This window comes from Aethalodelphis obliquidens, unplaced genomic scaffold (genome assembly GCF_003676395.1).
Source record: "Aethalodelphis obliquidens isolate GAN/ISIS:26980383/991018 unplaced genomic scaffold, ASM367639v1 scaffold1, whole genome shotgun sequence".
Classification (NCBI taxonomy): domain Eukaryota; kingdom Metazoa; phylum Chordata; class Mammalia; order Artiodactyla; family Delphinidae; genus Aethalodelphis; species Aethalodelphis obliquidens.
In genome coordinates, this window is record NW_020837945.1 from 71,788,103 (window position 1) to 71,812,576 (window position 24,474).

At 38.3% G+C, this 24,474-nt stretch overlaps 1 protein-coding gene across 6 annotated transcripts in view; it reads right to left on the reverse strand.

The window, feature by feature from the left end:
- Nucleotides 1-1,529: 1,529 nt before the first annotated feature.
- RNF168 (ring finger protein 168) overlaps nucleotides 1,530-24,474 on the reverse strand; it is a 39,996-nt gene continuing 17,051 nt past the window's right edge. For 3 of the 6 annotated variants that reach the window (XM_027107836.1, XM_027107846.1, XM_027107827.1), the window contains exons 3-8: nucleotides 20,014-20,090; nucleotides 16,598-16,777; nucleotides 14,274-14,395; nucleotides 8,970-9,051; nucleotides 5,309-6,212; nucleotides 1,530-1,885 (exon numbers count right to left, since the gene is read on the reverse strand). In XM_027107836.1, the coding sequence (XP_026963637.1) occupies nucleotides 1,773-1,885; nucleotides 5,309-6,212; nucleotides 8,970-9,051; nucleotides 14,274-14,395; nucleotides 16,598-16,777; nucleotides 20,014-20,090 (1,478 nt within the window). In that variant the 3' untranslated portion in view covers nucleotides 1,530-1,772. Of the gene's footprint in view, nucleotides 1,886-3,735; nucleotides 6,213-8,969; nucleotides 9,052-14,273; nucleotides 14,396-16,597; nucleotides 16,778-20,013; nucleotides 20,091-24,474 lie in introns of those variants that run through there. The other 3 variants (XM_027107872.1, XM_027107866.1, XM_027107856.1) reach the window with 3 other exon arrangements.

Here is a 24,474-nt window from a genome sequence, read left to right on the forward strand (position 1 = left end):
CAAAACCCTTCCTGTGTGTTTCCCAGCTTTGAGGGTGGTAGCCACTTCCTGCAGTTATCATCTTTGGGTTATCTGTGTTCCCTTGTTTCAATACCTGTCTAACCAATTTCCTATACTGCATTTCCTCTGTTGAAATACCTATTTTGGTTGCTTTCTTAAGTGGATCCCAAGCAACAGATCCAGTATAATCTACATTTGTCTAGTATAAACTGACAAGGGAGTGGGATTCTAATCCTGCAGTAAAAAACAGAGACACCCAAACTTTTTATGGGTCTTAAGAAATGAAGAGGAATGATACAAAAGATGGGCAAACTCAATTTATGATCTCCAATTGAGAGAAAACCTTCTGGATTCAACTAGTTTCATGGGTAGAGCCTAACTGCAGCAGCCTGGGACCACAAAAGCCAAGTTGAAGAGAAACGTAAAGTGAAATGTAAAGTAAGAGAATGGTCCCCTAAGTTGAACTCAGGGTCCATGTTGCTCCAAGTCCTGCCAAAACAAGGAAATATATATTGGGGAGAACAAAACTGACTCAAAACTTGAAGTCATGGTTGTTTATTAAGATCTTTACACAGGAATTAAGATATGGGCAAACATACAGTAGTGGCCCAACTCCCCATTTCAAAGTCTGTAGTGATTTACAAACCTTTATCCATACCAAATGTGTAGAACTTGTATAGGAATTTGAGGAAGCCACAAAATATTTCTGAGAAATGGTTTCTTCTGAGGCCAAAGTCTGTTGCAATCTGGGAACTGTGACACAGGGGAACTTATGGGCAGGGGTCTCTTGTGACATGGAGCTGTAGATACATCTGGTAGGGGAGAGGTGAGTAGTCTTCATGAGTAGACAAAAGGTAACTTGCAATTTACTGGATGCCACACGTGGGTACTTACGGTACACAAAGTCACTGGATAAAGTGAAACTCTCCCAAAAGTGGGAGTGATGGAGTAGTGGGGCTGAAGGATAGCCAGGAGAAAGTCACTATCACTTATTAAGGTTCTTTTTTGAGTCAGGGCCTGTGCCAGGTGCTCTATTACTTCCCTTAACTCTTTTTTTTTAAAATTAATTAATTAATTAATTAGGCCGTGTCGGGTCTTACTTGCGGCACACAGGATCTTTCTTGCGGCATGCGGGATCTTTCATTGAGGCACATGGGCTTACTTGCCCCGCGGCATGTGGGACAGTTCCCCGACCAGGGATCGAACCCGTGTGCCCTGCATTGGAAGGCGGATTCTTAACCACTGGACCACCAGGGAAGTCCCACTACCCTTAACTCTTGATAGCAACTCTTGGTTACACTGATTCCCATTTACAGGTTAAGAAAGTGAGATTAACAGGTAGAGACCAAGTTAAGAAGGAAATTATTCTTTCTTCCCTCCTGCACGACATGCCCTTGTTTTGGTGGTCCAAAACTCATGCACAAATTACTAGTCCCATCGTTCAATTCCTTATATGTGAACTAAGGAATCGAAGAGCCATTTAAAACCATTCTTAGCTCACAGGCCCTATAAATATCGGCGGCATGCAGATTTGGCCCCTGGGATGCAGTTTGCAGACTTCTGTGCTAGGGCTTTCAATTGAGGCCCTGGTGTGTTCAACAGGCTTCCTTCCCCGGTAGGTCCTGAACTCTGTTCTTGTCTCATCAGCAGTGTGAGCCTGACGACAACTCCTCTCTGCTTTTCAGAGGTTTTCAGCCTTTTAGCCTCTGCTCTGAACAGTTTCAAAACTGCAGTTATCTTGATGGGAAAACCGACCTTGTGTTTGATGACCCTCAAGTCTCCAATACTGTCACTCTAGCTTCATGAGATGGCCCAGAGCTCTGCCGGTTTCTCTGTTCACCAGCAGCAGCCCTGATTCTCGTCCTGCATTCAGAATAGGCACATGCTACAAACAAAAAAGTGGTTGCAAACATCAGTTTACCTCTCAAATCTCCCCTCTCTAGAATCTTAGCCCCTAAGTTAGTCCTCATTGTTTCAGTAGCTTTCTGATGCTTTTAAGTAAAGCATTTTAATTTTTAAATGTAAAAATTTTACATTTTTATCTGGCTTTTCTCATTGTTCTCAGCAGGACTGCAGGTCTGCAGCATTGCTACCTGAAAAGCATAAGCTTTGCTTTCAAATAATTTAAAAATAGTATATTAAAGCTAAATATATTCCAATTCATTCACAACACTATTTCCAAAAATTTGCGTTATTTTTTTTTTGCACTGAAAAACCTTCCTATGATTCTTAGAATTTAAAGGCAAAAAAGCACTGTCTAGAGTGGTATAGGTTGAGATGTCTAAGTATCCTTAATCTTGTAATATTTTAAGAACATTTAAATTTTGAGATGATATATTCAATATGATTGAAAATTTTAAAAGTATAAAAGAACATATAGAGAAAAGTCATTCTTCCACTCCTGTCTCCCAGCCACCCAGTTTCTCTCCCTGCTGGCAACACTGTTTATCTCTTAAATATATATTTCTCTTCTTTGGATAAATGGTTGCACACTATGTACACTACTCTACATCTTGTATTTTTTGTTTAACTCTATATCTTATAGTTCTTTTTGTATCAGTAAAGTGGGTTTTTTGCTTAATTGCTGTATTCTATTTTACCATCATTTATTTAGTGTTTCTTGATATGATTAAGGTTGTTTCTAAGCTTATTACAAACAATGCCAAACAAAAATGTTTTATGCATGCCATTCTACATATATGTGAAAACAGCTTTAAGAAATTCCTAGAGGTAGATTGCCAAGGTTACCTCTCTAGGGCTTTAAAAGTTTCTATACATACCAAGCAACATATAAGAGTGCCTATTTACCCACATGCTTGCCGAGACTGGGGAAAAAAAAAAAACCCCAAAACAAAACACCTTTACTAATCTGAAGGGTGGAAAAATGTATGAGTATTAGTATAAGTGATATTATGCATCTTTTCACACATTTAAGAGCCACTTATATTTCCTTTCCTGGGAACTATGTTTCTTGGGGAAATAAACTTCTAATTTTCCTTTTGGGTTGTTGGTCTTTTTCTAAAAGTATTGGCAGACACTTTATATAAAGGAAATAAGCTCTTTGTGATGAGTTGTATCTATTTCTTCGCAAGTTTGCCATGTCTTCCAATTTTCCTTTATGGTAGTTTTTGTTATGCAGAACTTTTTATTTTCATGTGTTAATTTTTATTTTTAACTGTGAAAAACACATAGTCCATTTCAATTTTTAACAATTATTTTAATTTTCAGATTCTCAACCTCTGCATAGTTTTAGCACTCCCTGAGAAATTAAACACACTCATATCCCTTCCATAAAAATGGGAGGAAAGTATCAGTAAATTCTAATGACTGACACAAAACATTTACTAGTTTCTCACAAAAATGCATACGTGGTAGTATCAGAAGGACTAATTGAGAAATTATCTTATGGGCTTCCCTGGTGGCACAGTGGTTGAGAGTCCGCCTGCCGATGCAGGGGACGTGGGTTTGTGCCCCGGTCCGGGAGGATCCCACATGTCGCGGAGCGGCTGGGCCCGTGAGCCATGGTCGCTGAGCCTGCGCGTCCGGAGCCTGTGCTCCGCAACGGGAGAGGCTACAACATTGAGAGGCCAGCATACCGCAAAAAAAAAAAAATTATCTTAAAACCAACTTTAGTCAGGAAGACTTCTTCACAGACAAATGAGTGGTTATATATGTAAATCCTAAATACATTACACTATTTTCCCCCCTTTTTGGTCATGGACTATTCCAGGAAGATTTAATTATATAACTTTTAATTTGCAGAGTCACTAAAATGTAAAGCAAAATTGGTCTTAAAAAATATTGGTTTGATGAAAAGATATATTTTAGACAAATTTGGTTAGTTTCTAACTACATTTCAGCACAATCATTACTCAGGGGACAATCACTTTTGAGAAAAGGCAAACTAAAATTTAAATCAGCATCAGAATTCTACCCATAATTACCCAATCAATATTGAAGTAGACGCCATCAAGTATGCAAAGATTACAGAATTTCAGTTACAAAATTTGGAGGAAAAAAATCTTAATTATGTATAAAAACACTGACAAATTTAAGCTAGCATTATTAGCTCTAGGACAGTTCACTGCATTATTACCTTAAAAGGATGGCTAACTAGATATCAGCAGCAATGCTGTTAAAACAGTTGTTTGCTCAAAGTTGTTCCTATTAATGAAACAAAAGATTAATAGTCTCCAAGTTAAATTTCACAAAATGAAATCGCAGCCTTCTGATTTAACTTTCAGGGGCAAGACAGAGCAAAACCCAAATATCATACTTTCTATTTTTGTCCATAAACACAAATAAAAGTCAGTATCAATACAAAGGTTAACATAAGGAAATAAAAACATGATTAGTCAGGTTCTACAACATAGGATACTGCGACATAACTCTCCTACAGTAAATTCCCCCCCCCCTCCACTTTTTTGGAATAGCAGATTAGATAGTATGGTATGAAAAGCTGTTAAAACCCAAATGTTTTCTGTGCCATCTAGCAAAGAAAGCACGAGGAGGAATACTTTGCCAAACTACACCTGCTACTCCAGCCTGGACCCAGTTGTCTGATCATCCACTCAGTTTCAAGGCCTCCAAATTGTCAATCTACCCCACTCAGCCTCATCCCAAGCTTAGCTACTTTTGCATCAAGAGTCTAGTTTCCTTTCTGTCAACTAAGTCCTAATTTTCCAGAAAACTCTGATTTTTCTGCTTTCACGTTGATCCTAACCCATTTTAAGTCAAAAAAAAAAAATGCTGTAATACTTAAAGTAATTGAAGTGGACATGGAAATTAGATTACTTTAGTGTTATGAAAGATGGACTTCAAGTGCTCTGCAAATATATGGGAAAGTTGCAAGAAAACTTAGATTCTAAACCCTGCCTGGATTCCTTAGCTACTTGGTAGATTATAACGTTGCTTTGATTACTAGTCAGTACAAAAAGGTGCGTGAAGGCCACAAAACATGCATATGGGGGGAAATGCATGGAAATGAAGATTTCTTGGGAGTTGGCCAAGGCATTTTTATATCCATAAGGACTGTCAACTTAAATTTAGTACACCAGTGATTAAAAAAGGAAAGGAGTGGGACTCTTGCTTACAACCGAGTTTGGCAGAAACACATTTGTATATTCCTCCCCTGTAATCACACCGTCCTTTAATTAAGGACAGTGAGTATGCCCACGGAGCAGAATTAATGAAAAATTTAAAAAGAATCTATGATAGAGAGCTTCACTAGATTATACAACACTCCCCTTACCCAAGCACTACTTTGTGTATCTCTGAAACATCTGAAAAATACTTTTCTGTGACTTACTAGGCTGTAGGGAATGAGGAGTTTTAGATACATTACAATTATCTCTAGTAGAATTTGTTATCTTTCTTCCATTAACTGAACGCTTCAACTGGATCTTAAAAGAAGGTTGCCAATTTTCATTTTTTGAGCCTCTCCTAGGTTTTGGATGCTCTAGATTAGTCTGTCTTTTGAAGTTTCTATCTTTGGAATTCTTCCTTTGTTCCTTTAGTAATCTGTCTGGAGGTGAGGATGTAGCACGTAACTGATATTCATCTGGGGATCCTTTTTGCCGGTTTGGCCTCATCTGTTCTTGATCCACCTCTTTCTGAAGCTGTAGTGCTAATAACCTGTCCTGTTCTTCTTGTTTATGTCTCTCAAAAAGTAGACATTCCAAATCTATCAGTTTTTGGGTAAAGTTGATTTCTGTTTCTTCTTGGTCTGAGGAAGCTTTGGGGAACATTTTTCTTCTTTTTGCAGAAAAGCATGGATCCCTGACTGCTTCAGACAAAGATTCCTGGTTTTTTCTTTTGGAGATATCTTTACTGATCAGTAGGTGAGACTCTTCATTTTCTGTCTCAACTGTGTTATTTCTAATTATCTGTGTCATATCTGATACAGTGCACCGACTCTCTGTTTTGCCACAAGGCTTAACTGCAGCTTCTCCAGAGTAGGGAACTCTGGCTTCAGGTCCCTCATGATTTATGACACACAACTCTTTTTCATGATTGCTTGGTCTTGTTTTGACTTTTCCTTCAAGGCACCATTCTTTACCACTGGCACATAACTGAGGCATAGGTGACTCCACTGAAGATTGTGCACCTTGTTCATGAACTTCAAGGCATATCTGAGGAGAAAGTGTTGGCATATCTTCCTCAATTTCTGTGTCTTGCCATGTAGGGCTCTTCACATCACTGCTGTCAGTTTCCTGTAGAGAACAGAAAAACACTGAGTGAACCAGGGGAAAACATCAAGTCGTAATACATAAGTCTAATTACACTGATACCAAAGCTGAGTTGTCACTATAAGGTAATTATTATTATTACTAATAAGATATATTAATTCTTAATAGTATTTTTATTCTGTGTGCCAATTTAGATTAAGGTATTTCTTCATTTTCACTCCCATGAAGACCTACAGTTTAAAATCCACAAACTAGTTCTATATATGGCCAGGAGCTGGCACCATGACTTGATTTCTCATCTTACAAACTTCCTCTAGCCCAGGGATTTTTAATCCCTTTTTGTGTCACAAACCCTCCTCCTTTTGGCATTTTTGTGAAGCTTACAGACCTCTTTGAGAATAATATTTTTAAACATAACAATAAATACATAGGGGGACTTCCCTGGTGGCTCAGTGGTTAAGAATCCGCCTACCAATGCAGGGGACATGGGTTTGAGCCCTGATCTGGGAAGATCCCACATGCCGCGAAACAACTAAGCCTGTGCGCCACAACTACTAAAGCCTACGCGCCTAGAGTCCGTGCTCTGCAACAAGAGAAGCCACTGCAATGAGAAGCTCACATACCGCAACAGAGAGGAGCCCTCACTGGTTGCAACTAGAGAAAGTCCGCGTGCAGCAACAAAGACCCAACACAGCCAAAAATAAATACATACATACGGAACAATTTATATTGCAACACAATTATTAAAATCTTACAATTTATGATGTAATAATGCATATCTATTAATACATTAAATAATAAGATCTAGTGGCAAGTCTAATAATTTGTAACACTGAAGGAGGGATGAGTATAAACGATATTTCAAGAGATCTGCAACAAATGTAATGTTATTAAAAACCAGTGTTATCTATTGGTGACAAAGTCACAGGTACTGTTAACAGTATTATGGTTTACTGGTTTGCTGCCTACATTCATAACTAAAGGAAATGCCAAAATGAGAGGTCAGGTGGAAGTAAAGATAAACTTTTCCTTATATCTAGGTTCATATGTACTCTGTGGATTCTACCCACAGACCTTAGGTTAAGAACCCTTGCTTTAGCCAGTGTAATTCTTCTCACTTACAGGTCTTGGGTAAGTTAAGACCTAGGATTAGTTTTGACCATGAGAAAGCCTTAAGAAGAAAGGTTTCGGTACTTCCCTGGTGGCGCAGTGGTTAAGACTGCACGCTCCCAATGCAGGAGGCCCGGGTTCGATTCCTGGTCAGGGAACTAGATCCCACATGCATGCTGCAACTAAGGAGCCAGCGAGCTGCAACTAAGGCATGCTGCAACTAAGACCTAGCGCAACCAACCAACCAACCAACCAACCAAATAAATGAAATAAATAAAAAAGAAAGGCTTCAATGAGAACTTGCTTCAAAACAAAAATTCCTCCTTGTTTGCAATCTTAAATCTGTTCTTTTACCTACTTTGCTTTGCATTTATCATTCCTCATAAGATTTTTTATGAACCAATGTAGTTTGGATTGGACAAATTCTTGGTTGCTTACCTAGTTTTGCTGTGAATATTAACACCAGGATAGGAAAAAAAAATCCCAGCCTACAATGCCTCTCCCATCAATCCTTAGTTCCAGCATAAGCCAGACCATCTGGACTTGAATTCTCCCTCTAATACCTCTACTTAAGGGACACTGAGCAATTCTCTTGCCTCTGCATGCCTCAGTTTTCTCAACTATAATTGGGCACAAGAAGGGTACCTTATAGAGTTGGTGGCTGTGATGAAGATTAAAGAAAATAAATACATTATTTGGCACATAAACGTCCATTAAATGTTAGGTGCTATAAAACCACCTAGCTAAACTGAAAAAAGTTTAGGAACCTGTGAGTAAAGGGCTAATAAAACTTCTATGTAGGAAACTGACCTTGGTGTCAGCTGGCTTTTCCTAGTTCTATTTTCCTGGAAGCCTGATACAGGTGAAATGTCACCTGTGTTACTAGGCCACATAGCTTATGGTAAAAATGACCCTTACTGGTGAACTGCATCTGTACTAGGAGAACTAGGAGTGATCTATAAATACCTTGCAGGAAGCCAAAGCTCAGGCCTTCTGTAAGTGACTTACAACTCTTTGACTGGCTGTGTTCCTTCCCAAGACCCCTGGAAGCCACACCCATGAGTTGTTACAGTAAATAATTTACTCTTATGGGGCATGGGACTTCTAAGTCTGGGTGGTTACTACACTCCTCTGCATGGTCTCACTTCCAGGCCATCACTTAGGAGCTCTGCAGTGAGGACTCTTGCTGAACAGATACGCCTGATGTCTGATGCTACCCTACTAGCACGCTTTGTTTACCATTGTGTAATCCTTTAAGTGAAGCTGGTACCAGGGGTAGCCTATTTAGTTTTGTGAGTCTGATGATCTCGGTCAGGGATGTACAAACTACAGCCCATGGACCAAATTCAGCCTGGTGCTTGTTTTTGTACAGTTTTACTGGAACAAAGACAAGCTCATTTGTTTATATATCGTTATGGATGCTTTCAAATGACAACAGCATCATTGAACAGTTGTGACTGAGACCATTTGGGCCACAAAGCCTAAAATATTTACTATCTGGCTCTTTAGAGAAAAGGTCTGCTGACTCCTAGCCTAAGTGAGCCTAAGGTGACTAAGAAAGGTTGTTCCATTTACTATAGTGACTTAAAAAAAGTTAGGAAACTGCAAGTATTAACATTCTATAGCATTAATAAAACTGCCAAGCCAAGAACATCTTTAGCATCCACATACCTTAGACATGGAGTCTTCCCTGTCTTCTTGTACAACTTCAGACTGTGATGCTGACCAAGGCTGAGATTTAGGTGACAAATACCTTAAAAAAAAAAAAAAAGTTTGCCAAAATTTGAATGCTTTGAAACACAAGTGGCATGTATCCAACATAATAAAGCCAGATTAGCTATTTATGCTGAAGGCTGTCTGGCTTGCTGCTTGGCTGATTTATCAGAAAGAGTGTAATTCATCTCCCTGTCTCAGGTATTTTGGTCTATTTCTGGAGCAAAACTTAGAAGTCTGAGTATTGATATATTTTAGTGAAAAACAGCAGAAAAGGAAGTAAAAGTCAAATCTAAATTATTCCTTAATTCTCAAAAGAATTTAAACGGGTAGGTACTAGCATCAAAACAACGTAAGACTGTATACAGTCTTCCCCAAAGTAATGGAACTGACATTTCAAGTCAGGAGAAGGAATATGTTAGTTTCTTTTTAATGCCAGTAATTCTACATTTTTTATCTCTATTTGAAAAATGGTCTATGATTAGATTCTTTACCATTTTGGTATAGAGATTTTATTATATACATATTTTATATCAACTATCTACTTAGAGATATAAAAGATTTATCAATGTATCAGCATAAGAGCACATCTCTAAATATCTAAGCATCTTTAATAGGCTGTTTGCCACTAAAAATATTAAGTCTGTAATATAATGGAAAACATAAAAGAAATGGGAATAAAAGGACAGGTTATAAGAGGTTAGGTATATTTTTTAAATTTTTTTTTTTTGGATTTTGTTAAAAAAAATCCAAACACATACAACTCTGCTCAAAAATGGCACAAATGTTGGCTGTCTTCAAGTGGTGGTAACTTTGGGTGATTTTCAAAGAGCAGCTAGCTTTTATAATTAAAGAAAACAATGGAAAAATGTCTGATTGCAAATATGTAAAATCGTAAGTTCCATTGTCCAAAGCACCAACGTGTAGCATATAACATTAAAATAAAATCTAGACAAAGATCTCATATAAAGAATAAATATCCCTTATAGACAAAATAGTATCCAAACTGCATATTTAGTTGCATCAACCTAAATATTTACTCTAAGAACTTATGAGAATAAGAACTACCTCTCAGTTGATAAAACAGGAGTCCAGGTTTAGTCTCATTTTAATTTTGTTTCCCAAAGCTGAAGAATTCCTTCTGCCAATGTTAGATATTAGTAACCAAGTATATTAAAACCAACATAGAATTATTACAGCTTAATAGTTGTTCAGAAATCCATAAGCAGAAAACAAAACAAAGTGTGATCAGATACCCATCTAACATAATTGGTGAAGATTTGTGAACTCTCTGGGATATTGTTTATTTATAATAACCAAGTAATATATGAATACATGTAGGAAATATGTGTCATCATCCCTTTCCATTCCTATTTGCTTCCTCATATGTAACCAATTTTTTAAAAAATTATTTCTATATACTGCATACTATCTTTTTTTAAAGCTATCATATTCTTTTGTGATTTCCTTTTTTCACTTATGTCTTATAGATCTTTATAAAAAACTATATACATAAGCCTACCTCATAAAAACAAATAGTTTACAAGAAAATAGTTACAAAATATATGTAAGGGGTGGTGGTAGTGGTGATGTAATTAATTGGGCGATTGGGATTGACATGTATACACTAATGTGTATAAAACTGATGACATACATCATAGTTACAGGGAGGGAGATACTGACTGGGAAAGGATACGAGTGAACCTTTTGGAAACAGTCTGTATCTTAATCTGGAGTGTGGTTTATACATATGTAAAAATTCTCCAGAAGTTACATTTAACATTAATATATATATACTTTAAAAAGTTTTAAAATCTTATATTATCATAAAAACCCGTACACTTATCACTCAGTTTAAGGGGAAAAAAATCACTGATTTTAAAATTCTTTATGGGGCCTTCTCTTTGTGCCCCAGCTGACAGGCTACAACTATCCTAAGATGCTCTTATCTCTTGCTTTTATTTATTTATTTTTCCCTTGGTCTATTTTATTTTTATTGGGGTATAGTTGTTTTATAATGTGTTAGTCTTATGTCTTGCTTTTAAAAATAGTCTTAACACACACTAGTACCCCTAAACACTTTATTGCTTAGTACTGCATGATTTCTGAACTTTACGTGTATGGAATCATACTACATGTATCTTTCCACAACTTGACTTCTTCACATGCCTTCCTGAATCAGGCATGTTTTCCTTAGCCAGAATTCATTTTCATTGCTGGAAAGTAACAGTATTCTGGCCTACTGTTGGACATGTGGGTGCTTCTGGCTCTTTACTGTTACTAACAGTACTGCTGGAAACATTCCTGCACATGTCTTCTGGGGTTTTAGTGTCTACACTCCAGTCATAGAGCATCAACCTTTTACACTCCCACCTATAGTTTAAGTGCTTCTTATCCTCTAGGATACTTAATATTGCCAGAAAGTTTAATTTTCCAATAGGGTGAGTATGAAATGTTACCTCATCATTATTTTGTTGCTGTTTTAATTGAGGTGCAATTGACATATGACATTATATTAGTATCAGGTATACAACATAATAATTCAATATTTGTATACGTGAAATGACCTCACTGTAATTTTTTAAAAATCCTATTGAAGTATAGTTGATTTACAATGTGCTAATTTCTGCTGTACAGCAAAGTGGTTCAGTTATACAGATATATATATATATTCTTTTCCATCACGGTTTATCACAGGATATTGAATGTAGTTCCCTGTGTTCCAAGTAGGACCTTGTTCACTCATCCTATATATAATAGTTTGCATCTGCTAATCCCAAACTCCCAATCCTTCCCTTCCCCACCCACCCTCCCCCTTGACAACCGCAAGTCTGTTCTCTATGTCTGCCTCACTGTAATTTAAATTGAAATTTCCTTGATTACTAATAAAGTTCAATCTTTTCACATGTTTTGGCCTTCAGCTTTCGTGTTCTGTGATGTCAAAAGTTTTTGCCTCTTTTTCTGTAGTTCTGTCTTTTTCTCACAAATAGGTGGGTATTCTTTAATAATAAACTTTTTCCAGTAAATAAGTTGAAATATCTTCTTGTAGAGGGCAGCTTATCTTTTCATTCCCTAAAGGTATTTTGATAAAGACATTTTAAATCTTATTATAGTCTATTTGGTTTGCTCCTTAAAGCATCCCTCTCTACAGATATCCTCCTTTGTTATCTTCCTAAAGATTTATTTTATGTATATATGTATATATTTACATATTTGCTTGCTTACTTATTTACGCATGCTGCGCTGCACGGCTTGCTGGATCTTAGTTCCCGGACCAGGGATTGAACTCGGCAGTGAAAGTGCCGAGTCCTAACCACGGGACCGCCAGGGAATTCCCTTGTCTTTTTAATAGGTCTTTAATTCGCCTTAATTTTTATAGATAGTATGAATAGAGGTCCAAGCTAATTTTCCCCACATATTATCCACTGTCCCACAGGCATTTATTGACAAGCACCTCCTTTCCCCACTGACCAGCAACGATGACTACTGTGTTGGTTACCCAAAGTACCCCAAAACTTAGTGGCTTAAACCAACAAACATTATCTCATAGTTTCTGAGGGTCAGGAATTCAAGAGAAGCTTAGCAGGGTAGTTCTGGCTCAGGATTTTCATGAGGGTCCAGTCAAGATGTTGGTCAGTCATCTGGTCAGTAGCCTGACTGAGGCTAGAGGATCACCCTCCAACAAGGCTCACGCACAAAGGCTATTCTGGAGGTCTCACTTCCTTACTGGTTGTTGGCAGAAGGCCCCAGTTCCTTACCATGTGGGACTTTCCATAGGGCTGCTCACAACATGACAGCTAACTTTCCCAGAGCAAATAATCCAAAAGAGAAAAGTCACTTTAGGACTTAGTCTCTGAAGTGTACAATGTCCCCCTCTCTGAAGTGTACAATGTCCCTTCTGGTAATTCTATGTGTATACTTAAGTCCAGCTCACATTCAAGGGGAGGGGAATTAGGCTCAGCCTTTTGAAGGGAGAAATATCAAAGATTTGTGAACATATTTTAAAAACACCAAAGCTAGGGCTTCCCTGGTGGCGCAGTGGTTGAGAGTTCGCCTGCCGATGCAGGGGACACGGGTTCATGCCCCGGTCCAGGAAGATCCCACATGCCGCAGAGCGGCTGGGCCCGTGAGCTATGGCCGCTGGGCCTGCGCGTCCGAAGCCTGTGCTCCGCGGCGGGAGAGGCCACAACAGTGAGAGGCCCGCGTACCGCAAATAAATAAATAAATAAAATAACCATTTTAAAGCGTACATTTAGTACATTTACAAAGTTGTGCAACCATCACTTCTATCTAGTTTGTTGTTTATTTTTAAGAATTCTTTATATATTCCAGAGACTAGACCTTATCTGTTTTTAACTTTGTGTACCTTTAACCCACCAGTTTCTCCAATTTCTACTTTTAAATTCATCAGTTTATTCTTATATTTCTAGTAAAGTTTTATCTTTATATATTTCAAAATATATATTTAGATTCATGAGTTATATCCTTTATGCAGAATAGTATTATATCAATATGAAATATCCCTGCTTTTCTTTTAATGGTTTTTCTCGACTTCTACTTTGCATTATATCAGGCATTAACAATATTGATGTTACACGTCTATTTCTTCTTTTAATAGCAACCGCCTCATTTAATGCTGCCCTCTTCCCATCTATCTCCATCTCCCTGTCCCAAATTTCCACCATCTAAAATCCTAAATTTCTATGAATTTTGAAAGGAAGCAAATTACCTGCACATACCCAGCTGAATCAAAAGCCCTTACATGTTTTTGAAGTCTAGATTGTAGTTGATAAACTTTTTCAACTATGAATTACTATGGAAAAGCTTATATCCTCATAGAGTCATCAACTCTTCCTGCTGCTAAGAGGGGCACTCTGGGGCAACTAAATTCACTCCACTGTTGACTACCTGACTCATGTTTTTTGTACAGTGGGGAAGAAATGTAATATATAAACTGGGAAAAAGAGGGTGGGGTAATGATCTAGATGCCAAACTGTAAACTCCTTCAATGAGGATGACCTTATATGGAACTAGATTCTCACTTGAATCTAAATCAAGAGAAAAAGGAAATGGGAACAACATGGAAATCCTGAGCAATGAAGATAAAAAAGGTTTCACATCCCTCTTCATGCTAGCCAGGAATCTAAGCTATGTGAGCATCTCTCTTATTTTCACTTTACATCAACCTCAGACCATCTGGAGGGTTTTCATGCAGAGCTGATGGGCCAAATTTTGATATAGCGGTAAACTATATTCACTTACTTCTGAATATCTCCAGTGTTCGTTTGTTTGTTCTTACTTTTCTTCTGTGACTTGGTTGTGACTGGATCAGATTTTTCAGAATTCGAGGGCGAAGCCAAGATACTTCCCTCACAGAAATTGTTCTTCAACAGCAGAAAAAGCATAAAACAATTTTAAAATAAAATAAGCTATTAATCAATTCAGAATCCACAATAGAATTTTTCAGGAATTATTAAATTCTATATATCCTTTGAATAATACTGACCATGAAAAAAATTAATATAAACAAGATAAAGTTTATCTAAGTTGGTCTAAATTGCATTTTTACTCTATATTATAAACACAAAGAGCATGATGGTACTAACCTCATTAGCTGATAATTTCTGCTAACTTTTCTAATGAATAATTTCATATTTATAACTACTGTAATCTGTAGGGAAAAATTCAGAGCTGTGGCTATACCTGGTGTAAAATTTATTTTACGTTAAATAATTTAATTTGGGGATTTAAGGGCATACCAATAAATATCATCAATATTTACTTGCTATCTCATGGCAGTCTCATAAGTTTCTTACTACACTATTGGAAAAATTAATATACTTGGTGGTGGTAGACATCTGGCCTAGGACGACCAAACTTTTACAAGTAAATGAAAAACTATTTTAAAATATCAGTAGATCTGCTCTTATAAGCCCATGTGAAAACACGAAGAATTAAAACAATAACTCTTGAAAGACAAAGTTGACCCCAGATTTTCCTCTCTGATATATTTTCTCTCCTATCCCATTTGTTATTCTATTGATCTATGTCTTTTTTTTTTTTCTTGGCCACGCTGTGCAGCTTACAGGATCTTAGTCCCCAACCAGGGATTGAACCCAGGGCCACGGCAGTGAAAGTGCCAAGTCCTAACCACTGGACTGCCAGGGAAGTTCCATGGTCTATGTCTTTTATTTAATTTCTCAATTGTGTACTGCTCCAAAGCTATTCCACTTAAATTTTAAAAGGAAATATATTTTTTAAAAGGGCATATAGGGCTTCCCTGGTGGCGCAGTGGTTAAGAGTCCGCCTGCCAATGCAGGGGACACGGGTTCGGGCCCCGGTCCGGGAAGATCCCACATGCCGCGGAGCGGCTGGGCCTGTGAGCTATGGTCGCTGAGCCTGCGCATCTGGAGCCTGTGCTCCGCAATGGGAGAGGCCACAACAGTGAAAGGCCCGCGTACCACAAAAAAAAAAAAAAAAGGGCATATAATCTAAAACTTGGGTATATTATTATGAATGGCAGGCCTCTCAAAAATGGGGGGAAAAAACCACAACCCAATTCTGGATATACTTCATTTTGGTAAGTATATTTTAAGATATTTGTTGTTTGAAAGCAGAGGAATTGTTTTTAGAGGCTCTCAAACCTGAATGTACATCAGACTTCCCTAGATGCCTCTGGGAGTGGTATTCCCTAAATCCCATCCCCAGAGATTCAGTATTTTAAAAGAACTACAAGTGATTCTGCCAGGTTCTTTCAAATCACTGGGTCCCACTGTATCCTTTGGTCTTACAGTATGTGTTTTATCATCCTTTCTTTAATTCATTGTCCCCTAGGCAGTAATTTAACTACAACAAGATAACAAAATCCAGGTTTAATATGTTATTTAAGAATTTAGGGACTTCCCTGGTGGTCCAGGGAAGCACAGTTAAGACTGCGCTTGCACTGCAGGGGACACTGGTTTGATTCCTGGTTGGGGAACTAAGATCCTGCAAGCCACACAGCGTGGTCAGGGAAAAAAAAGAAGTTAAAAAAAAATTTAATGTGCTTCAATTTCAAAAAGTGATCTGCATCCATACAATGGAATATTTTGCCACTCTTACAAAAGAATTATACGCTATATGTAGTAATATAATAGGAAAAATCTCTAAGAAATAGCGAGTGAAAAAGGTCAGGAGAAAAACAGTGTGATTCACACATCCTTTTTAGGTAAAAAAAAAAAAAAAGTTATAAGAAACTGTTAATAGTGCTAACTAACCTTTGGGGAAAAAGACTGATATAATGGAATAGGAATAGGAGTGGAGAAGTGGGGGGGGGGGGGGGGCGGGGAATGGAGCTTTCATTTTCCACTGAATAGCTTTCCTGCATAACTGAATTTACTAACAACATACAAAAATGTTTTTTTTAAAGCATACTTGGATTAGAGCAAATATATAACAGTATGCCAAAAAAGTTTTGCTTTAAGTAGACCAAATATGTCAGGAATAGTTTCTAGTTATGGTGAATGCTTCCTTTTTTAGATTGTTCAAACTCACATAGTCAAAGCAATAGGAATGTAAATACTTCAAAGTTCTTTCTTAAAACTTACAATATTAAGGCTTAGCTTTCTTGCCAGCTCTTCATCGCTTTTCAGTTGTTCTTCCATCTCTCTTTGCCTTTTTTCTGCCTGTCTCTTTTCCTCTTCTTCTTCCTCTGCCAGTAATCTCTGTATGTATTCTTCACTGGCTTTGTTTTCTTCTTCCTCATTGGCTCGTCGCTCTGCCTCCACCTTAAAAATGATTAATAAAGAACAATCCTTCTCTGAACTTTTTAGTATACTTGCAATATTTCTTTCTTTTTTTAAAGATTTAATTTTATTTATTTTTGGCTGTGTGGGGTCTTCGTTGCTGTGTGCGGGCTTTCTCTAGTTGTGGCGAGGGGGGGCTACTCTTTGTCATGGTGTGCAGGCTTCTCCTGTTGTGGAGCACGCGTTCTAGGCATGTGGCCTCAGTAGTTGTGGCTCGCGGGCTCTAGAGCGCAGGCTCAGTAGTTGTGGCGCACAGGCTTTGTTGCTCCACAGGATGTGGGATCTTCCCAGACTAGGGATCGAACCTGCGTCCCCTGCATTGGCAGGTGGATTCTTTCCCTCTCAAACACCCGGGAAGTCCCAATATTTCTTAATAAGAATAGAAAAATTAAAAAAAAAAGAACAAATTGGCAGGAATTAAAATTTCTCAAATGAAGTACAAATCTGGAGAGGCAAATTCCTGTAGAATAGTTCAGGAAGTCTCCTTCAGGAAGCCTTCCCCAGTCAGTCCAATGAAACCTTGATCAAAGTCTCATCCTTCCACATTTCGGTCCTTATCACATTTTCCATTACACTGTCACACATTTCTGGAAGTCTTTCTAGGTGATACTTTTCCTCAGTTAACAGAAGGCCATGTTCTGACTAATTTTGGCATAGGTTTCTGAACTAAACCCTAGCAAGGGAATGGAAATGATAAAAACTGACTTAAACCAAACAGTGTCCTTCCCTGAAGTTGGGATGAATCCCCAAACATGGTGGGCAGGGGTGAATAGTTGCTGAAGAAACAACCACAATGGTCATTATATGATTTACAGATGAGGAAAGACACAGAAAAGCTTTCTTAGATCAGAAAGTGATCTAACTTTCTTTTCTTAGCTCAGTAACTGGCAGCGGGGAGACTCAAACTCAGCATCTAGGACCTAAGGCCATGCTTGTGGGCATCTGAACTATACTCCCTGAAAGAAATAATGTAACAACTACTTTAGACATCTAAAGAATTTGACTCAAGAATAAGTCCTTGACCCAATTCAAGTGAAGGTGACATGAGTAAAGGTTTGTTAAGGAACTTTTAAGTCTTCTTGCTCTTAAAGGAAAGCCACTGGAAGAGACAGCTGGTTCTTCCTCTGCATACTGTTGTATATGCACCTGAGGTTCAGAAATGTGCAGCTACCTTGTTATTAGCCTGAGGATAAAGCCAGCTGACAGAAGTTAGCAAAGAAATGGAACTAGAGCTCTGGATGAAACCGACCCTGAAGCCCCTATTAACCTCTGGAATTCCAGTGAATTACAATTTTCTGTCACCTGTACTCAAAAGCATCCTGAAAAAACCTGTTCTCACTATACTGTTGTAAAGATTAAATTACTCCTTACTTAAGGAACTTCCCTGGTGGTGCAATGGTTAGGAATCCGCCTGCCAATGCAGGGGACACGGGTTCGATCCCTGGTCTGGGAAGATGCCACATGCCACAGAGCAACTAAGCCTGTGTGCCACAACTACAGAGCCTGCGCTCTAGAGCCCGCATGCCCTAGAGCCCGAGCACTGCAACTACTGAAGCCTGCACGCCTAGAGCCCATGCTCCACCACAAGAGAAGCCTGAAAACCACGAGGAAGAGTAGCTTCTGCTCGCCACAACTAGAGAAAGCACGTGCGTAGCAAAGAAGACCCGACGCAGCCAAAAAATAAATAAATAAAGCCCTTACTTAAGAACATCGTCTAGACAATATGCTGACAATTAACTATCATAATTATTTATTAGTTCTTCTAGAGCTCTCATGGTCTAATACAGTAGCCACTAGCTACATGTGGCTACTGAGTAGTTGAAATGTGACTAGTCCAAATTGAGATGTATTATAAGTACAAAATACACAATTGCACACTAAATAAGAATAAAAGTCAATACTTTCTATACTGATTACATAATAAAATATTTTAGATATACGGGATTAAATAAAATATACATAAAAATTAATTTCATCATTTTTTAAAATACTTTTTAAAAATATTTATTTATTTTGGGCTGCGTTGGGTCTTCGTTGTTGCACGTGGACCTTCTCTAGTTGTGGCGAGCGGGAGCTACTCTTCGTTGCGGTGCGTGGGCTTCTCGTTGTGGTGGCTTCTCTTGTGGCGGAACATGAGCTCTAGGGTGCATGGGTTTCAGTAGTTGCGGCACATGGGCCCAGTAGTTGTGGCTCGCGGGCTCTAGAGCACAGGCTCAGCAGTTGTGGCACACGGGCTTAGTTGCTCCGCGGCATGTGGGATCTTCCCAGACCAGGACTTGAACCCATGTCCCCTGCGTCAGCAGGCAGATTCTTAACCACTGCACCACCAGGGAAGCCCCTCATCTGATTTTTTTTTTTAATCTTTAAAAAATGTGGCTAATAGAAAATTTTAAATGATATATGAACCCACACCATATTTCTATTGAACAACACTGCTCTACATTAATCAGGGTAGGGGGAGTACTAGGGCTTTCCTAGTACTAGTGAAGTTCAAAGGCTGTAAGCACCACTCCCTCTTTTCATATTTAGGTACTTCACAATTAGCCCTTTATGCTTTCCTCACCTAAATGCATTGTTTGTGCCCCCCAAGCTTCATATATTGAAGCCCTAACTCCCAATGTGATGATATTTGGAGGTGGGGCCTTTGGGAGGTAAGGGTCATAAGGGTGGAGTCCTCATGAAAGGGATTAGTACCCTTAGAAGAAGACACACAAGACAGATGATCTATCTCTCCCTTCCTCTCTCTATCATGTGAGAATACAGTGAGAAGGCAGCTGTCTACAAGCCAGGAAGCAGGCCCTTGCCCAATACCAGATCTCCCAGTACCTTAATCTTGCACTTCCTAGATCCAGAACTGTAAGAACAAATGTTTGTTGTTTAAGTCACCCAGTCTATGGTGTTTTTGATATAGCAGCCTAAATGGACTTAAGACACCCATAATCTACCACCTTTTTCCCATCCTTTATGCTCAAAGCTTCCCGGAAATTAAAAAAATTTCCTTCATACTTAAATGCTTACAGATCACTATCACATAAGAAGAGCATGTATAAATAAATTAAAGCTAGTTTTAAACTATTTTGAACACATGTAAAAAAAAGAGCCTTTATAAAGCACATTAAAATTATTAACATTTCAATATATACTATTTATTTACATAAGCACATAATGTAAACACAGCAGAAAAATCTTCCAGAAAAGAGCAACTATTTAGTATTTACCTTGCTTATCTCTTCTTCATATTCTCTTCTTAATTCCCCAGGTTTACTTAATAGGCGAACTGGCTGATAGTCATCAACTGTTTCAGATCAAGAAAGAAAATTATATTATAGGCAACACCGAATTCTATGGCTAACTTTGATCTTCCACTAAACCTATATTAATATAAAAATGCAAAATTAAAATAAACATACAATTATTAACAGATATAGCAATATTTTTTTAATGGAATTCCATTTTAAAAGAAAGGCCAGGACTTCCCTGGTAGTGCAGTGGTTAAGAATCTGCCTGCCAATGCAGGGTACATGGGTTCGATCCCTGGTCCGGGAAGAAAAAAGTCCACATGCTGCAACTAAGAGTTTGCATGCCACAACTAAAGATCCCGCATGCCACAACTAACACCTGCCTCAGCCAAAAAAATAAATAAATAAATAAATAAAATAAGTAAGTATTAAAAAACAAAAAAAGAGGGCTTCCCTGGTGGCGCAGTGGTTGAGAGTCTGCCTGCTGATGCAGGGGACATGGGCTCATGCCCCAGTCCAGGAAGATCCCACATGCCGCGGAGCGGCTGGGCCCGTGAGCCATGGCCGCTGAGCCTGCGCATCCTGAGCCTGTGCTCCGCAACGGGAGAGGCCACAACAGTGAGAGGCCCACGTACCACAAAAAAATAAAAAATAAATAAAGACCAAGGTTTGTGGCAAAGGATCCTTTAAAAAAAAAAAAGAGAGAGAGGCCAGAGGTTTTCTGGTTCAAAATGGCACATGAACACATATACTTCGCTTTTTCTCTAGAAGCCATTAACATAACAATAAAGTAAGTTTTAAAAAGTAATTCTACAATAATAGCAAACACATATTTCTCAAAAAAGGTGTATATAAATGGCCCACAAGCACATGAAAAGATGCTCAACATCACTAGTCATCAGGCAAATCAAAACCACAAAGAAATACACTTTGTACCCATTAGAGTGGCTACTATAAAACAAACAAAATAACAAGCATTGGCAAGGAGATGAAACTGCAATCCTTGTGCACTGTCAATGGAAGTGTAAAATGGTATAGCTGCTATGGAAAACAGTACGGCGGTTGCTCAAAAAACTAAACATAGAAATACCGTGTGATCCAGCATTTCCACTTTTAGATACATATCCAAAAGATCTGAAAGTAGGGTATCAAACAGATACTTATACACCATGTCATAGCCAGCATTATTCACAACAGCCAAATGGTGGAAGTAACCCAAGTGTCCATCAACATGAATGGATAAATAAAATACGGTAAATACATACAATAGAATATTATTCAGTTGTATAAAAGAATGAAATTCTGACACATGCTACAACACGGATGAACCCTGAAGACACCATGCTAAGTGAAAGAAATCAGACACAAAAGCATAAATACCTACTTTGTCCTCTACTTATATGAGGTACCCAGAGTAATCAAGTTTGACAGAAAGTGGAATGATGGTTGCCAGGGGTTAGTTAGAGGAAGGGGGAATTGAGGAGATATTGTTTAACGGGTACAGTTTCAATTGTGTAAGATGAAAAAGTTCTGCAGATGGATGGTGGTGATGGCTGCACACCAATATGATGTTCTTAATGTCACTGAACTGTACACTTAAAAATGGTTAAAATGGGGATTTCCCTGACGGTGCAGTGGTTAAGAATCTGCCTGCCAATGCAGGGGACACGGGTTCGAGCCCTGGTCCGGGAAGATCCCACGTGCTGTGGAGCAACTAAGCCTGTGCACCACAACTACTGAGCCAGCGCTCTAGAGCCCGTGATCCACAACTACTGAAGCCTGCATGCTCTAGGGCCTGCATGCCACAACTACTGAATCCACATGCTGCAACTACTGAAGCCCACACGCCTAGAGCCCATGCTTCGCAACAAGAGAAGCCACTGCAATGAGAAGCCTGTGCACTGCAACAAAGAGTAGCCCCCGCTCACCACAACTAGAGAAAGCCTGCGCACAGCAACGAAGACCGAACGCAGCCAAAAAACAAAAATGGTAAATTTTATGTTATGTATATTTTTACCACAATAAACAAAACTTGATAAAAAATAAATCACTTTGGGAGTTCCCCGGTGGTCTCGTGATTAGGATTTGGTGCTTTCACTGCCGTGGCCTGGGTTCAATCCCTGGTAGGGGAACTGAGATCCCAAAAGCCGCGCAAAAAAAAGGAAAAAAGTAAATCACTTTACACATTAGACACAATAAAAAATAGCTAAGATAATTTAGAAAAAGAACAATGAAGAGAGATTTACTGTATTAGATATGAAACACAATTAAGTAGAATTAAATGAAGAAGGCGTGGTACAAGCACAGCCATCAAGAAACAGTTAAAAAAAAAAGAAAATCCCCCAAACAGCTCTGGAAAACAAGCAGACTGTTGTTTGATTAGGTAAACAGTATACAATGAGGATGTATCATTCACCAAGCAGTGTGGTTCCCCAGGAACTTTCAATTCCTGGGGGAAAAAAAGTTAAGATGGCTGTTTTACACAATACTCAGATTGCAGGTGAATTTTAAAAAATTTAATGGAAACTAAAAATGACTGAAGAAAATATAAACGATAAATTCAAAATTTTAAGATAGGGTAGATTTCCTGAATAACAGAAGAAATACCCAAACAATACTTTTATATGATGACAAACATCACAAAGTTAAAAACAACAAACTGGGAGAAATTATTTGCAAATACAGAAATCAATAGACAATTAACATGCAGACTATAACAAGAACTTCTACAGATTAAGAAAACACACTTCAGTAATGGGCAAATGAAAGGAACATGCAATTTACAGAAGATGCTTAACTACTCACTCTATAGTAAGCAGAGCATTGTAATTAAAAAAAAAAATTGGGGACTTCCCTGGCAGTCCAGTGCTTAAGATGCTGTGCTTCCACTGCAGGGGGTGCGGGTTTGATCTCTGGTCGGGGAACTAAGACCCCACAAGCCACACGGTGGGGCAAAAAAAAAAAAAATTTTTTTTAATAGAACTACTGAGATTTTTAATGTTTACTTATTTGTACACAGGTAAATCTAAACTAAGATCAGTAACTTTTTCAACCAAAAACACAACAAATTTAAATTGCCTTAATATGCTTCCAATAATCTAAATGCAGCAATTATTTGCTGTTTCTTAAACAATTTCTAAGAGTATGACAAATCTTAAAAAATCCGTTTTATAGACTAGAAGCGACTATGACAGTCAGTGCCATCTGTTTGAAGTACCTCACAACACTCATTTGTGTTAGTTAGCTCTAAAATTTCTCTCGTAAACTACTGAAATTAAATGTTCCCACTGTACTTAATATTGCTTTCTTACGGTGAGTGTTCTTCTTAAGAAGTCAAGATTCACTAAAGGAAATTTATCCCCATATTTTTTATTTTACTCTGAAAGAAAAATCCAAGTTAATTGAAGAACTAAATGTCCAATACTGGACCAAAAATAAAAACAAATAATAAAATCTAACTAGAACAATCAGGCTGTTTATAAAATTATTCTTCCATCCCTCAATTTGACTCCACTTGCATCATCAAGGAAACAGTTTCTACTCCCAATTAAATTAAATTTGCTCTGTAGTACCAATCTCCCTCTGAAACCTGTAGGAATTATTCTTTGGCTTTTTCTAGCTTCTGGTGGTTTGCCAGCAATCTCTGGTGTTCCTTGGCTTACAGATGCATCACTCCAACCCTCTGTCTTCACATAGTCTTCTCACTGTGTGAATTCACATCATCTTCCTTCTGTGTGTGTGTGTCTGTGTCCAAATTTCCCCTTTTTATGAAGAGACCAGTCATAATAGATTGCAGCCCATCCTAATGACCTTAACTTGATTACCTCTGTAAAGACCTTATTTCCAAATAAGGTCACATTCAGAAGTATTAGAGGTTAGAACTTAAATATATCTTTCTGTTATGTTACATGTAACAATGTGTAATACATCCTCACTGAAAAACTAAAAAACACTACTGAGAGGAATAAAGATCTAAATAAGTAGAGAAATATACTATTTTCATGGGTACGAGGGCTCTATATTGTTAAGATGTCAATTCTCCCCAAATTGATCTATAGATTCAATGCAACCCCAATCAAACTCCCACTAGGCTTTCAGTAGAAACTGACAGGTTGATTTTTAAATTTACATGGAAATAGAAAGGACCTAGAATACTCAAAGCAAACATGAAAAAGAATAATAAAGTTGGAGAACTATTACTGTTATTGACCTAGGTTCTTGTACTCTTTAATCAACAGAAAGTGGTAAGAGGCCAGATGAGAAATTCAGGCAAGCCTTTACTGGGACTTGTGCTACAGTACAAGGGAGCAAGAACAAGTAACAGGTGCCCCCCGTTCGCTCCCCAAGGGGCGCAAGCTGGGTCCTTAGATGGGGTGAGGGTAGGAGTGGACTGGTGGGTTGGGCCAGAGGGGTGGCTTAGGTGGTCTGCCCACCCCCTTG